We start from the raw sequence: 16,144 nt of genomic DNA on the forward strand, positions 1-16,144 counted from the left end.
TAGAGAAAAAAAAAGGTCACAATTTTTTAAATACTCAAATGCAATAAACTATAAATAGACTTAGTATTCAGAAAATTGTTTAATTTCGAAGTCTAAGTTCAAAGGAGGTCCAGTTCAATCCACACTTTGATCAACGTGTGTTATTGGGTTATACTAGTTTCGGAAAATTTCACTCCTTATCAGCAACCCTGAACACAAGTTAACCAAAGAGAAGTAAGCTGTTTGACCCAAATACGATGTAAAGTAGTACAACAAAAACATTTCAAAGTTAAGTATTTATTGTAATGATGCATGATATGTAACATTATATGAAAGTACATGACATACACACATTAATAATACAACTTATATAACTGTTGTACAATGATATAGTATATATACTGTATAAGTAAATGAGAAACAAGGCTATTCGCCTGACTTACCACTACCAGAAGGACACAGCTTTACACATTACCCGAGGAACGTGGTGCCTAACCTGACCTCACATGAAATTAGTCTAGATTACGATCCTGGATGGCTCCTCTTACATTTCGCACATTATATATTGAATTTATTAACACATTTCTTCACTAAGCTTCATAGTGTCATGCTTTTTGACCAAACAGCACTCTACAAACAGTCTGTTAACTTAACAAGTGCATTTATACATAATGCAGAGTCAATGGACTTTTCAGGCATATATGAGGTCAGTCATCACATGAATGAGTGGAATGATCCAAAAATTTAACTTCTATGAACTTAAAAAAGTATAAACATAAATTTTCAAATTGTGACTTTTTTTCCTACATTCGGTTATAACGCTCCCTCACCTATATTGCTCTCGGTTGCACGTGGTTCCCGATGTAGCGTTATTTCTCACATTATTGCGGTATTGCTTTAAATTTTTTGGAATTTCCATTAATTGTATTAATGTTTTAAGGTCCCCTGGTGAGACAGCGGTAAGTCTACGGATTTACAATGCTAAAATCAGGGGTTCGATTCTCCTCGGTGGACACAGTAGATAGCCTGATGTGGTTTTGCTATATAAAACACACAAACACACACACACACACATGTTTTAAGTGGTTATATTTTTGAATTGTTTCTACATTATAAGTTTATACCATATTATGCCTCAGGGGTACAGCGGTATATCTGCGGACTTACAGCACTAGAAACCGGGTTTCGATACCGGTTGTGGACAGAGCACAGATAGCCATTTGTATAGCTTTGTACTTAACTTCAAAGCAACAGACAAATATTATATCAATGATATTATATTGTAATATCTACTGTTATATCAATGATATTATAATATTTACTGTTATATCATTGGCCTTTTAACAGTTGGAAAGCATAAAGTAGTGACTTGCAGAAGATGCAGACAGTGAAACAGTAAAAACGATTTTTGTATACATTCTTACAAAAAAAACGATAAAGTGCATGTTAAAAATGTGATTTGTTTGTTCACTTTAACGATATCTTATGCTTATAACGGTCAAATCTGAGACTGCTATGGCTTAGATATAGCATTCCCTAATTTTGAGTTCTGGACTAAAGGGGGAAACAACAATTCGGCAGCACTCCTAGCCTATTGCTTTCTTTATTTTGCCGTTAAGCCAAAAACTACACAATAGGCTAGATGTGCTGTGCCCACCACTGGTATCGAACGTTATAAACCTTCAGACTTACCACTGAGGAATTCAGTCTAATGCTGCTACTCTTAGCTGACTAACGAGATTGACTGCCACTCTTATAGCGCACCCGAAGCGTATTTGATAGCACCATCTGTTCAACTAAAGACCCCTGGATTCTCAGTTCGATACGCTAACTACTAGACCACACTTTTGCCAACAATTACCAATCAAATCTCTACTATGATGAGTAATTGCAGCATGTATCGTAAAAGATATGTATTAAAGAACATTTTTGGTTAGTTTTATCTACTGCCTGCCGGGTTTAAATTGTATTTTTTTGCTGTCTGAACGAATGAAAAATTATTTTTTGCTGTCAAAAATGATTAAATTGCCTGTTTACAGTATATATTTTCAAGGCCTATGTCGTTAACTTGTAAGTTACAGATATTAAGAGGTGATAAATAATCGTGTTCAATCTGGGTCATTCAAACGACGGGAATTTCAATAATCTAATACTGACAGGAAGCCTTGTTAAAAGCGTAGATTTACGGGATTTTTCTCTGCTATAAAAAGTGGTAGAAATTTACACACGTTGAGTTCATTACACCTATCCTGTAAGTTTTAAAGTGCAAACAAAACAGTTTTTGTTTCACATCATTGTTAGTTTTGTTTGTTGAACGTGTTTTCTATTGGACACAATACAGTCATACTTGCCGTGTCAATTACCTTCATAGATTATCTTGATGTAAAATTTACTTAGAATATGGACAGTTTAAGAAAAATGGACAGAACCAAAAATGACGCTTTGCTATACAGAAATAAATGACGAGTATTTTTTAGGTGGTTTGGACATGACGACAGATGCTTTTATCATACATAAGTTTTGTTCTACAATTCAGGCTGCTAAAATGAGTGGTATTTCTTTCCCTTTCTTCGTCGGATATTTTACTGTAAGATGAACGTTGCAACAGCTGATGGTAGATCTACGATTTAAAATATATTGTGCAGCATGCCAATATTCTTTTAGACGAGTAATGCTGATTTGTTTTCTGTTTTAAGGTATAAAATAAGCATGAAGTAAGATGGAGGTGTATATCATGTAGCCTTTTAAAGAAAGGTCTTGGATACACATCTATTAATCACCAGTTAGGCTGTCATAGGGTTTTGCTTGCAACTCTCAGTGGACTTCACTTACTCAGTGCAGTGATTTAAGATGTTTCAAAATATGTCGATTACATTGTATTTGTAGTTTATAATTTTAATTTCTATAACTTTGTAAATATAATTAATATTTTGCAGTTAATAATAAATTGTCTTGTGTACGTGTATGTTCAATATCTTACAAGTTACAACTATTTTCTGTAACCAAGGGCTTTTCGAAACAAGCTGATTTTGAAAATATTTTACATTTATCAATGTTCAATGCTGAAAAAAATTCTAGAATAAGTGCAATAACAGTATTATTTAGTTAATGTCATAAGTATTACTTAATTGTTGTTGTTTTTACAATTTACAGCTTTTATAGTAAGGATTAATTGTGACTTGTAAAAATACTTGTCATCACCAAGTAAACTCAAACGAAAATATTGTTCTGTTGTTTTGTTTTTTTAACGCAAAGTTACACAATGGTCTGTCTGCACACTGTGCACAGCGTGGAATCGAATTCCGAATTTTAACGTTGTAAGTTCGTAAACTTAGCGCTGACCCACCATCGGATAACATGATTTAATCTCTTTGATGACAAGATAACTTCATCCACATAGATTGAGCATTTTATAAATGTGACATTTAAGGTTATCTCAATAAATTGTCAAAATAGTCAGATTTCAGACAGTTTAAAATCAATGTTCTTGTGTTACAGAAAGTTTTATTTTCAATTTTCAATTTAGTTTAAATAAACATAAGTTTTTTTTTTCCTTGTCCACTAGACTCAGAGAAGTAAAAGCTTAACCCAAATTGACTGCTTGGACAGTCCTGAAACTACCATCACTGAATCGAATGTGAACATCAAACCAGAAATGGTAAGTTCATAGCTTCACCACTAGGAGGCCTTGCCCATTTCGACTGTTTTTAGTTAAATTAAAGTAGTAAACGTTAATCTCATTGAAAAATCATACAGTATTGGAAATGATTCTTTCCACTTTCCTCTTAATTAGTCCATTACGGATTTTAAATAATGATATGAAAAAATAGGTTTCAGATCTATCTTTTGACTACCAAAAGTCACTGCACAGGAGGCCTTTAATTCAATATCAAAACGAGTCATTTTGGCTAACCATAATAGCCAAAAGTCCATTAGAAATGTCTATATGCAATATGGAAAATGTTATGTTACCGTGATTGGAAATTCATAATGCACTGATTAAGAAGAATGTGGGATTGAGCGGGATTTTTGATCCCAAACATTAGATTCATTGATCCTATTGTTTCATCAACTTCGAGCTTAGTTTAACGTTAGTTTTTCGCACTGCATATAAATAGTGCTTCCGATAGATGTATGGCTGATATCACGATTCAGACTACTTGACGAATTCTATACTTAACAAAAAGCTTCTTTCGCAGTGACTTCTGGCAGACAGGCTAAGAGTGCTATTTGTACACGTCTCTAGTTTAAAATTTTTAATATACTAATTAACAATAATTTGTTTAAAAAAATACTGTCTAGCATGATTTCTATTACCATGTGAGACTTATCAATATTCTAAGTGTGGCAGTCTATTCTAACCATAACAACCAAAGCCTGGAAGTAGCAAGTACTAAGCATAAATCTCGATATCTTCAAAACAAAGTGGCCTAGTCCATAGGTTCCGAAACCGTGGTCATACTTACGAAAGGAAAGAGTTTTCAGACCCTGAAGCAAAGCAGACACATGAGACCTTACACATTCAGGTATATAAGCAGGAAGAATATGTATAGATTTGATGGAAACTCTAAAAATCTGTTATATGGCTTTTGAGTAAACTGGGAAAATGTATTCGCTGCTTGGGAGTTCTTGTGCATTGTAAAATAATGATCCGTCTGCTGGTTTCTCAACAACGCCCTGTAGTCTAAATACAGAAGCTGAAGGAATACAGAACCCGATACGACGCTAAAGCCGAATAACCTTGCTCACCAAAACATGTGCAATCATCGCACTAAAATGTAAAAAGGGTCAGTCTGAGGATAATATTTTATGCGCTTATTTTGTTTCGTTAAATCATACTGTTATTATATGATACGTCGAGTTCCCTTTTTCTCCCCAAAACAAATATATTCAGGTAGCTCGCAAAAAAAAGTTTAGGAACCACTGGCCTTGCCCATTTCGTCTGTTGTTAATGAATAATAGGAACGATAAGAACAAATCTCCATTATTTCACCACTAGGTGACTTATTACTTTTCGACTGTTATTAATAAAGTCTGGAAGTACCGATATTCCTAATTTTACCAGAATACGGCTAAGAACGAAAGTAACAGGTACCAATCTTTAAGTGACCTGTTCCATGTCGGATGTTTTAATCAAATAAATATAAGTCTTCATAACTTCATCAGTAGGTTGTTTGATATATATATCGTCTATTGTTAGTAGAAACTGAAAGTAGTAAACACCTGAATTTTTACTACTCAGCTAAGCCTACCTGGAATGACTACGTGATCAAAGAAATAAACGTGTTACCACTCATGAAAGGAGGATACATCTGTTGCTACATCTGACTTCCAGATTTTGTAACTCTAATATAATGAATACAAAATCTTACCTATGTTCTAAGCAATCCACAATGTAAACAACAGACAGACTTCGAAGAGATGCACGTGATAGTAGTGTGCAAATGTGATTGTATTGAATAAGTGAATATATCATATGTGGACATTAAAAGTAAAATAACTTAGACTAGATAATACTTTTTGGTTAAAGGAGCTATATCTTTTATAGAAGAGAAGATCTTACGAAGAGTAAAGAAAATAACTTCGACGATTTACGTAGTTGGTTTATAACGTTAAATGATGTTTCTTCCATGCATATGGAAGTATCTGGTGAATACATACTTTCAATAATGAAGTACGATATGAAATAAAAATATTCTTGCTAACTGACCTTCACAATTGTTGCTAATGGTTTAATATTGAAGCAGTCTGATTAGTTATCATATAGACAATGCTGGGCATGTTATATAACATGCTGTAACACAGATATAGAAGACAGCTGCTTAGCTAAGTTAACACAATATGCAATAGTAGGTGATACACTAGAAGACATTCTTAAAGCTTTGTAATGCAAACAGATTTAGATACCAGTTATCAATTGATCTGGAAGACGTGTGTAGCGTGTATGTGCAGGCGTACTGATAACTCGCGGTGGTTACTTTGTTTAACGGTCATCGTGAGGTGTGATCAACAAATCCTCTGGTTTTATACTGTTCACAATAGGGTTTAATAATGTGATGATATACAGTATAATAGCTGTACCATAATCTATAATAGTATCTTACCAATCAGCAAGAGAAAGATTAACTTAAATGAACAATAAGATAGTCTGTTATGTGAAAAAGACAAGACACAAGAAAAAAAATTACCTATAAAGAACAAATCAAAATGTTACGTGACACAAAGAAGCAGAGATTAATTAGGAAGTGGCATTAATTATTATCATTACTGTTAGCCTTAATAGGTGTAATAAACCTCTTAAACAATTTTTTATTATAAAAATTTAATTTCCATGTTTAATTTACTTGAATCGACTGAAACATATTTTACACGTGGATTATCTTGAAATGGGATGCTATAATTTAAGTCTTAGGATCTGAAGCACAACATATCTTCACAAAACAACACAAGAACACAATCACATTTCTTATTAAATCGATGATCAGAAGGATCGGTACTTGTGTGTTTCCGTTTTGGGGCCGGGTGGTTCCATTGGTTAGTGTTCCGGGCTGTTAATTTGTGGATCCATTGCTCGCGTCTCGTGACCACAAAAGTAATAGTAATAAAAATTACTCTCCACACTTTGGGGTCGTGGGCGCTATTCAGTTAGACAAGAGTAACCGAAGAGTTGGCGGTGGTTGCTGTTGACTAGCTGCCTACTGTCTAGTCTATCTGTTCAAAATTAGGGATGGCTACCGGAGATAACCCTTGAATAGTTTTGCGCAAATATCTGAAGCAAAACAAATAAAAACAAATTTCCGTATTTCTTCCCTATTCCAGGTTCTTATCATGTTTTATAAACCACTCTAACATCTAAAACTCCAAACTATGGAAGTCGTTTTGGCGAATGCCACACCTTATTCTCTTAAAAATGACGGATCTGGTTCTTTGAGTCTAAGAAGACACTCAGAAAATATAAAGAGGAGCTTAGTTTCAAAAATTACACGAAATAGAAAACAGTAAATACGTTTCTACAGGTCATTGTTTCACACAAGTGTAAGTTACCAAGAACAGAGTTTGAGGAAACATTTGAATGAACATAAACAAAAGAGTTCGTGTATAAGCTTAATCAATCACAGTAATTATGTAAGAATAACTTTTTTTTTCAGTATGTATACATTTTATAGCGAGATTAAAGATTCAAAGAAATGCAATACATATATGTGTGTGTATGTATCATTAGGTTCATCTGAATTTGAAAACTTTCAAGTTAAAACATCAGACAACTCAATTATTTCGTATATTTGAAATGAAACAAATACTTAATATTTAGCAGTGTTTGAAAACACATTCTAAATCTTAAGATCTACGTTTCAATCATAGGAATAACAGCTTTTGTTTTCGCATTCAAGAACACAAAGGAATATTTATAGAGTTGCTTGCTTTTTAATGCAATAACCGCATAACGCAAACTGAAGCCAGACAATTCTTTGTAATACAGTTTGAAAATATGTGGACGTCTATGAAGTTCAGTACAATTGAACATTTTTGCGGTAAGATCCGCGCCAGTAGATTTCTCTCTCACTGGAATAACATAATAAAACTCGCTTGTTTAAAACTCGAATATTGAATATATATTTTCTGAAATCTCCACTCTCTCTCTCTCTTTTCAAAGAGATAAGAAGAAAGGATAAAAATATTAAATTCAAAAAAGATAAGGCTAAATAAATGTAAAGGGATGGAATATAAGATGTAAGGGAGCAAAGGAAAATGATGGAATATATAAATATGAGAAAAAAACAAAACGATAAGAAATGTGAAAAATAGAGGTAAGATGAAAATGAAAAAAGATCCCGAGAAAGAAATTGCAGAAGCGATTTTCTGGAAGGACTTCCTCAAATCAACTCCAACTTTATAGTTCTGACATTGAGTTGATATCACCGAATAAAGTAAACCATCATTTTCCAACTAGTTCTGACATTGAGTTGATATCACCGAATAAAGTAAACCATCATTTTCCAACTAGAAGCTCCCCAGTGGCACAGCGGTATGTCTGCGGACTTACAATGCTTAAAACCGGGTTTCGATACCCGTGGTGTGCAGAGCACAGATAGCCCATTGTGTAGCTTTGTGCTTAATTATAAAACAAACAAACTAGAAACCTATTTTATAAAGAAGATTTTTAAACTGTCCAGTTACTAATTATGACAGCTGCTTTAGTAGTTAGGGAGGGAGTATCGCATTCAAAGGATGCCCCCTCATGCTGATTGGCTGCCTCAGGGAGGGGGGATCTCATCAAAGATGACGAGGTCATAGTTCCAAGTTCGTTAGGGACGCACTGCTAGGCCGCCATGACAGGCGGCCATGATGCCACAAATTGTCACCAGAGGGCGCAACTAACTTATGGAGGGTTGAAATTTACTAATTATGACAGCTGCTTTCTTACATAAACTGTATTGGTCACGTCAGTTATACGTTATCTATATATATTGTGACTCGGACGACACCTCGTCTTGTTTTCTTCTTAGTAAAATTTTTAATATCTAGCTTTAGTTCGCTACAACTTCTACTATTTAAAATTTTCCTAATAATTACAGTAAATGCTACTAGTTTTATAAAGAGGTTGTAACATGACACTTTGTTCCCTAAGATTGAACAGAACCAGTGCTTAAAGTGAGGCGAGATGGCATCCCACCTCTTTTCAGAAAGGTCCAAAATCATCCCGTTGCCTTTTTTATTAGACCTGAAACCACCCCAGTGCTTTTACAGTTGCCTAGGGTTGCGCCAAATATCTCACCGTCTCCTTCTTCCTTTCGCACCAATATGGACGACAAGATGCGACACAAAACGACAAAGAAAGAAAAGTGCCACGCCATTAAGTCTCATGTTCATCAGTTTGGTTGGTTTTCCACTAAATCTTTTTAAGATGTGATTGGAAAACAACCACCTACGCGTTGTATACACTTCTTTCCTTCCACTACAGTAAAAAAAAGAAGTGTGTGATTATACGATTATTATACATTTAGTTAAAGAACTATAAAAATACAGAGTGGCTATTTTAGGCTGATACATGTTGTCCTAATCTAAAATTATACACAACCCAATTAAACTATCTTTTATTTTACGAGTTCAATAATTTCACAAACCATCCTACCCCTTTTCTCCCCACTTCAAGCACTGGATAGAACAGATTTATCAAGAGAAACTGAAATGCTGTTGTTTTTTGTACTTCCTTAAATATGAATAGGACACATTTATCATGCTAATACGCTTCCTGAGATTTTCAGTCAATAAAGCTAACTTTTGTGCTAGTTACATTTTTCTTTAAAAGTGCCTATGCTGTTAAGAGTACTTTAATATATAATTTTATAACTTATGTACATTTTTGTGGTTTGTCTGAGAAGTATCTAATCCCAACTCCACTTGAAACTTAAATGTTTAATTTTAATAAAGAATAAACGTTTATTTCGTTCTTCGCCTATAGAACACAAGGTGGGATCATTTTACCGTCACATTAGAAATGCTTGATGATAATAAAGCCGAGAAGATCCCGGCCACCAGCGGAGTTTGCTTACGGTGAGATAACTCTATTGTAAAGCTACACCACTGTATACTAAATATAGCATGTCTAGACAATAGTACATTTCTATCGACGCATCTTGAATATTTTTTCTACTTATTTTTCTTATAGAATATTTACCTTAAACAACTAAATCAATTCAAATATGGATAACAAAACAAATACTGCATTTCTTCTAAACTTTAAATATTAGAAGTAAAGCCACATTTAATGCAAAACCAGATAACGTTTTTTTTTTTGTTTTGTTTTTTAAACATTTTATACTTGGTCTAGATCTTGACATTTATAAAATGTAAACTCTTTAACTTCCTTCCATCTTAGAGATTATTATATTTTTTTAGTTTTAGTCAGCCAACATCAGTTTTTTATTCATGCCATCCTATTTTGATTATTGTTATTCAACTTTGAACCAGCTTTTATCTGTTTTTGCCTTTTTTTTCCTGGTTTTTAAAGTTTTAGAAGTGGTCTAGTGGTTAGGTAAATAATGTGCTGGCCTAAGAATATCAGAGTCTATGGTTCGCGTCCTGTTGCCACAAAATCTCACTCAACTTTGTGTGTTTGTTATAAGATTGAAAGAAAATTGCCACTATTCGATTAGAGTAGCCCAAGAGGTGGAGGTTGACATTGATGGCTAGGTGAATTTCTTTTGGCCCAGTTCAAAGTTAAGAACAAATAGCATAAATAGCCTTTGTGTAGTTATGCGCGAATTTTAGAAGCAAACACATCTTTCTTCATCCTAGTCTTTTTTTTTTTAATTTCCTATAGAACACTATCCATCATTTTACTTTTTGTACTTTTTTTTCTCCAAGTTTTAAGCATTTTTTTTCTGTTTTTGCTCTTTTGTTTCTAGTACTTCCAAGTTTTAGTTAGCTATTGCATATTTTTCTTTTTTTTGTACTTTTTGTTTCATATCAAGCTGCTTATAAACTTTTTTAGCTGTTTTATTTTTGATTTTCGTAAGTTACCGTTAATTACTGCCCATCTTTGAGTTTTCCTGGTAATTTTACGTTCAATTAACCATCATACTTGTTCAATTTTTCACCTGTGTTTTGAAATATCTGTTTATTCACTATTTATCTTTGCCTTTGTCTACCTGTACTTGAATTTTTAAGCAGCCTTTATACAATTGTGTTTCCTTCTTCCTGGTTTTCTTTTGAAGTTTTATTTATCTTTTTCTTATATACCTTTTTCATTTCTGTTAAAGTTTTAAGAACCTTTTATCCATTTTATTTGTCCTTGCACCTTTTCTTGGTATTTTCAGTTTTTCAAGTAATCATTATCCACCTTTGTTCTCTTTTATCTGTTCTTTTGCTCTTTTTTGCATTCGTTTCTATTATTCTCCCTTTTTATCTGGTTTTCTTATGGTACGACTAGTCATTAGCCACCTTTGCTTTTTCGTATCTTTTATTTCAAGCTTCAGATAAGCATTGTCTGTATTTGCTCTCTTTCTATCCATGCATCCATGCCCCTACTGGTAACTCTGTGGCAAAATAGCAGACTTATAATGCTAAAAATCGAGGTTCGAACCCTGTGCTGGATACAGTGGAGATAGCCCATTTTATAGCTTTGCGACTAACACGAAGACGTGCTTTTACCCGTCGTTCTTTTCTCTGTGGAATGATTTAAATTTTAGACAGTCACTATTTATTTTTGCCCTTCTTTTGTCTAGGTTTCTAGGCTACTGAGCACTTTTCTAGTGTTTTACGTTTTCAGTTATTCAGTCCTACTGTTTTCTACATTTGTTTATAATCGAGTTTTGGTTTGTTTTGTTTCGGACATTCGTACATAACAACACAAGAGCTACTTGCGTTAACCTTCAATAATTTTGAAACGATAGACTAGAGAAAAGGCACCCAGTCAATAGTACCCATCGCCAACTCTTGGGTTAAAACAATTGAATAGGGAAATCTGACCGTCATTCTTATAATGTACTCACGGTCCCGAAATGCGGATTACAATTTATTTTTCGCCAATGAGACGCGGACCAAAGATCTTCAGATACACAGTTTGGAAGGCTAGCCATTGCCCGATCATCTTCAAGTTTTGAGCAGACTTTATCTATAACTCATGTTTCTTTTTCCTCCTAGTGTTTGAAAGTTTAAGTTAATAAATATATATATATATATTTTAATTCGTCATCGGAATGGTAATATTTTCTACTGAGATTTTTTGGTTAATATGTTTTTTCATAGAACCAAGAAATAAATAGGTTCATCAAGAAACAGATGGTGGGAGGTGTGGTGGGGACGAGAAAGGCTGAAGATGTATTAGGGTTGTGTTGTTTGTTTGTTTCAAGTGCACTTATCAATGCTTTCCGAATCATAATTAAAACATGAAACGTAAATAGTACTAAGAAATGTATCTTGTATTTCAACTTGATCGTGTCAAAAAAAGTAAAGCGTGTTATATGTAAGCAATGGCAGAATAACTTGACTTTCTTTGAACAATGGGAAATACTTAAACAATTGTTCCTACTGGTTGTATTAGATGTGCATCACATATTTATCGATAAAGCTTAGTTCTTTTTTTCTAGTCCAGATATATATATGATCTATCCAGTCTTCCGGAAACAAAATACATACCGTTACTATGGTAACTTCCAGATAAAGTCGTTTATGAATCACTTACGCCTTCTCTGTCATAACGACCATAAAAAAAAACATAGTTGATACCTTAGTTCCTGCTTTTAACCAAAAATACTTCCTTCAAACTCTACGTTCAGTGCAGGAATAGCACTACCAGAGGGATAAACAAATGTTGATGTATTTCATATTTATGAGCACTTACTACTGTTTTTTGTCTGGCATGGACTGATAGTTATGACGCTCGACTCGCAGTCTGCAGGTCGCGGGGTCGAAACTCATTGCCTAACATCTTCGCCATTTCAGCTGTGGGGGGAGAGTTATAATGTGGCAGTAAATCTAACTATTCGATGGTAAGATGTAGCTTAAAAGTTGACGGTCGATGGAGTTGACTAGTTGACTACCCTCTTGTCTATCACTTCAAAATCAGGGACGGCTTGTTTGTTTTTAAAGTTAAGCACAAAGCTACACAATGGGCTATCTGTGCTCTGCCCACAACGGGTATCGAAACCCGGTTTCTAGCGTTGTAAGTTCGCAGACATACCGCTGTGCCACTGGGGGGCATCAGGGACGGATAGCGCAGATAATTCTCGACTAGCTTTGCGCGAAATTCAACAACCAACAAACTACTGGTGTTTGAGTTTTATTTTCAGGTATAAAAATATATTATAAATATTTTAAAGCATCATTTTTCCTATCTAAAACGAAAGTAGTGTATCACAGGTGAAAACTGTAATTGTATTTAAAATAGGTATTCAAATTGTACCATCAGAAACAAACACGTCATTTTTAGCACCAAATACGCCAAAGGGCCTTTACCCTATTCAGGATACTATTCGAAGATTTGAAATCAATATATGAATACGGCGATTTTAAGGAGAAACTAAACAGTTTTAGGTCATGTACGTTTAACATCCCCCCTCCAGTAGCACAGCGGTATATCTGCGGACTTACAACGCTAGAAACCGGGTTTCGATACCCGTGGTGGGCAGAGCACAGATAGCCCATTGTGTAGCTTTGTGCTTAACTTCAAACAAACTTTTCACGACTAAAGCATATCAACCAACACAATTTACATGCATGTTTTTTACATAATTAAGTCGGGAACGGAATATCAGTAGAAACTCTGTAAACATGTAAGATATCTGGATATTTTGTTTTCCACACATTACAAGTCTCGTATTGGCTGCAGCTAAATACATCACTTTAGTCAGGCGTGATCTTTCGAACAAGTATTAACCACCTGTAACGCGTAATGATATAGTCCACATTCTAGGATTTCAGTTCTTTATATATATATATTGTGCTGTTATAAGCATTTTCTTTGCCAACAATTAAACCTGCTGGTACATTATATATTGAGTGGCCTAGTAATTAGTATACTGAATTGCGATGGAGGAGGGATGATCCGAAGTTCGAGACGTGATTCTGCTGAATACTTTCCGCTCTTTTACTTGTGGTTACATTAGAATAGTGATAATCACTCCCGTTATTCGAGACCTGCGGCAGAGGGTGTTATAGTCAACCTTTCTTTTCATGAGAAGTTCAAAATTAAAGACGGTTATATCTGAATCCTAGGGGTCTCTGTCCTGACGTTTTATCTTACATGTGCATAAGACGTGCATAAGTTTAAAAAGGTTTTTAATTTCGGAGCTTTTTATGTTTAAATAAGTATTTTCAAAAAATTGTAAATTCTGAAAGAAATATAACATATGCACCAAGATTTTACGAAATTGCAGAAAGTCATAGGTTCTATGGGCATTTTTAACATTATGATTTCACGGTTTTACAGGGAGGTGATCAAGGATCTTTTGGTGAAGCGAGGACTTGACCTTGATATTCAAGATGTCTCGGTCTTCTTAGATGCTTCGAAGACGCCTCTCCCTTCGGATGGAGATTGCTTTCTATTCGGTGGCAAGCATCTCCGGATACAAAGTCAGTTTGCCATTCCTTTATTGTTTGCCATGTTTTTAGCCGAGGTTCTTCTTCGCGTTTTATTTCTATGACAATGATTTACTTATTACCATATCTCGTTCCAAGCTACTTTATTGTATGTGTTATTTTTTGCTGTTTGTAAGTGAGCTTTAATTAAATTTTGCGACGGTTATTTCCTTATTAGAGATCACTTTTACGTTTGTTTTTTTTTTCGGATATTCGCGCAAAATTACACAAGAGCCTGCGATAGCCTTCCTTTGTTTTGAAGAAATTAACTAGATGCCTTCATCTAATCTGTTATAATGTGACGGTCAATCCCACTATTCGTTGGCAAAAGAGTAGCCCAAGAGTTGGCGGTGGGTGGTGATGACTAGGTATCTTCCCTATAGTCTTTCACTGCTAAATTAGGGACGACTATCATAGATAGACCTCGTGTAGCTTTGCACGAAATTCATAACAAACAGACAATCCTCTAATCTACAGCACCGATTCATGTGTCACTCTTGTCTCATGAAAAGTTGGATTTGACCATCGCTTTTAAAACTCACAAAAATCCCCACTTTTCGAAGCGCTGTTTTGCAGCAACATATCGTGAAACAATTAATCCTGGGATTCATGGTCCTGGTACACTTAATAAGACCACGCCCAACCCTATCTTTGTGATATATTTCGGACAAGAGAAATCGATTATACATTGTATTCCTAGGCATTTTTCTCTATTTTAGAATTATTATACGATATCATGTTTCACTGTCTTTGCTATTTAAGAGGTTATTTTTATGATGTCTTGTTTCATTATTTTTGCTGTCGTAAGCGGTTAATTTTGTTACGTCTTGTTTTGAAATATTTTCAAAATTGGAGGTTAGTCTTACTTTGTCATACTTTACACTTTTTTTTAATTTTAATCTAAAATAATTAATTATTCTGGAACACAAATAGATTAAAGTGAGATATAGATATAATTACTTTACGTAAAAACTTACGTATTAATGTTTTAGACACAGTTTGTAAAAAAGAAAGAAGAAAAAAAACGCTTTCGACTGAAACGGCGAACTTTTAGAGCTGGTTTATTTATGCTAAATAGTGTTTGTATTGAAAGTTGTTACTTAATATAATACAATGTTGTTGCTTTATGTTGTTCCTAAAAAAAGACACAATAGAAGGGGCATTCTAACATCAATGCAAGCCTTGCATCTTTTACTACCAAATGGTATTGATTCCACAAATCTGTTTTTTTCAAAACTAGTTGCTATAATTTAAGCCTAATGTACCCCCCCCCCCATAAAAAGTTTTTGTGAAAATCGATTACAGTTGTCTTTGTTAGGCAGAGACGCATCTAGAAGCTACATGTAAAGCACGATGTTAAGTGAATGCAAGCCAGTGTTTTTGATTCAAACTCTGAAAAGCTTTGTGTTTCTATTTTTTCTGTTCAATACTTTTTCCAAAGAATTTGCTTCTTCGTTTTCCTTTCTTTCAAACAAAGTCTCCCATAAAAGTTAAAGATGCTTTGTATTAATACTGTTTTTTTTTGTTTCTTTGTTGTTAGGCATAAAGCTACACAATGGACTATTTGTGCTTTGCCCACTGCGAATATCGAAACCCAGTGTTTAGGATTATAAGATTCCGATGATTACTACTTGTTGTAGACATGACAAATATCCGTGTACCGAAAAAATCACGGTTACTTATGTTTTACTTAACCAGGCAAACTTCTTCATGCAAACATTTTACAACGAATGAGATTTTTGAAACATGAATCTTAAAGAGAAAATAAGTGTTTTAAATATATGCATTTAACCGTGATGTGTTTCTCATATTACTGCTTTTCTCAAGTAATGCGTAGGATAAGTTAATTAAGACAACACGTTAAATTAAAGACTGTTTATACAATCAAGCTTCAGTTGCCTTTTAAGCACCAAGATAGGAAAACACATAACACGATTAGTCAGAAATGATGTGAAGCCACGCTCTGATTGTTTAAGAGTATTAATTTTATTTATTGGTTTCAGAATATTCGGGCACAAAGCTACTTGTCTACGCCCGGCTCATGAATTATAATCTACCAAGAGACGTTCGATAAAGCTTAGAA

At 34.2% G+C, this 16,144-nt stretch overlaps 1 protein-coding gene across 4 annotated transcripts in view; it reads left to right on the forward strand.

The window, feature by feature from the left end:
- LOC106463314 (pleckstrin homology domain-containing family G member 5-like) overlaps window positions 1-16,144 on the forward strand; it is a 127,886-nt gene that overhangs the window by 72,401 nt on the left and 39,341 nt on the right. For all 4 annotated transcript variants that reach the window (XM_022390787.1, XM_022390788.1, XM_022390789.1 and 1 more), the window contains 3 exons: window positions 3,545-3,637; window positions 9,443-9,534; window positions 13,913-14,055. In XM_022390787.1, the coding sequence (XP_022246495.1) occupies window positions 3,545-3,637; window positions 9,443-9,534; window positions 13,913-14,055 (328 nt within the window). The remainder of the gene's footprint in view (window positions 1-3,544; window positions 3,638-9,442; window positions 9,535-13,912; window positions 14,056-16,144) is intronic.

The sequence above is a fragment of the Limulus polyphemus genome, unplaced genomic scaffold (assembly GCF_000517525.1).
Source record: "Limulus polyphemus unplaced genomic scaffold, Limulus_polyphemus-2.1.2 Scaffold1376, whole genome shotgun sequence".
NCBI classification, from domain to species: domain Eukaryota; kingdom Metazoa; phylum Arthropoda; class Merostomata; order Xiphosura; family Limulidae; genus Limulus; species Limulus polyphemus.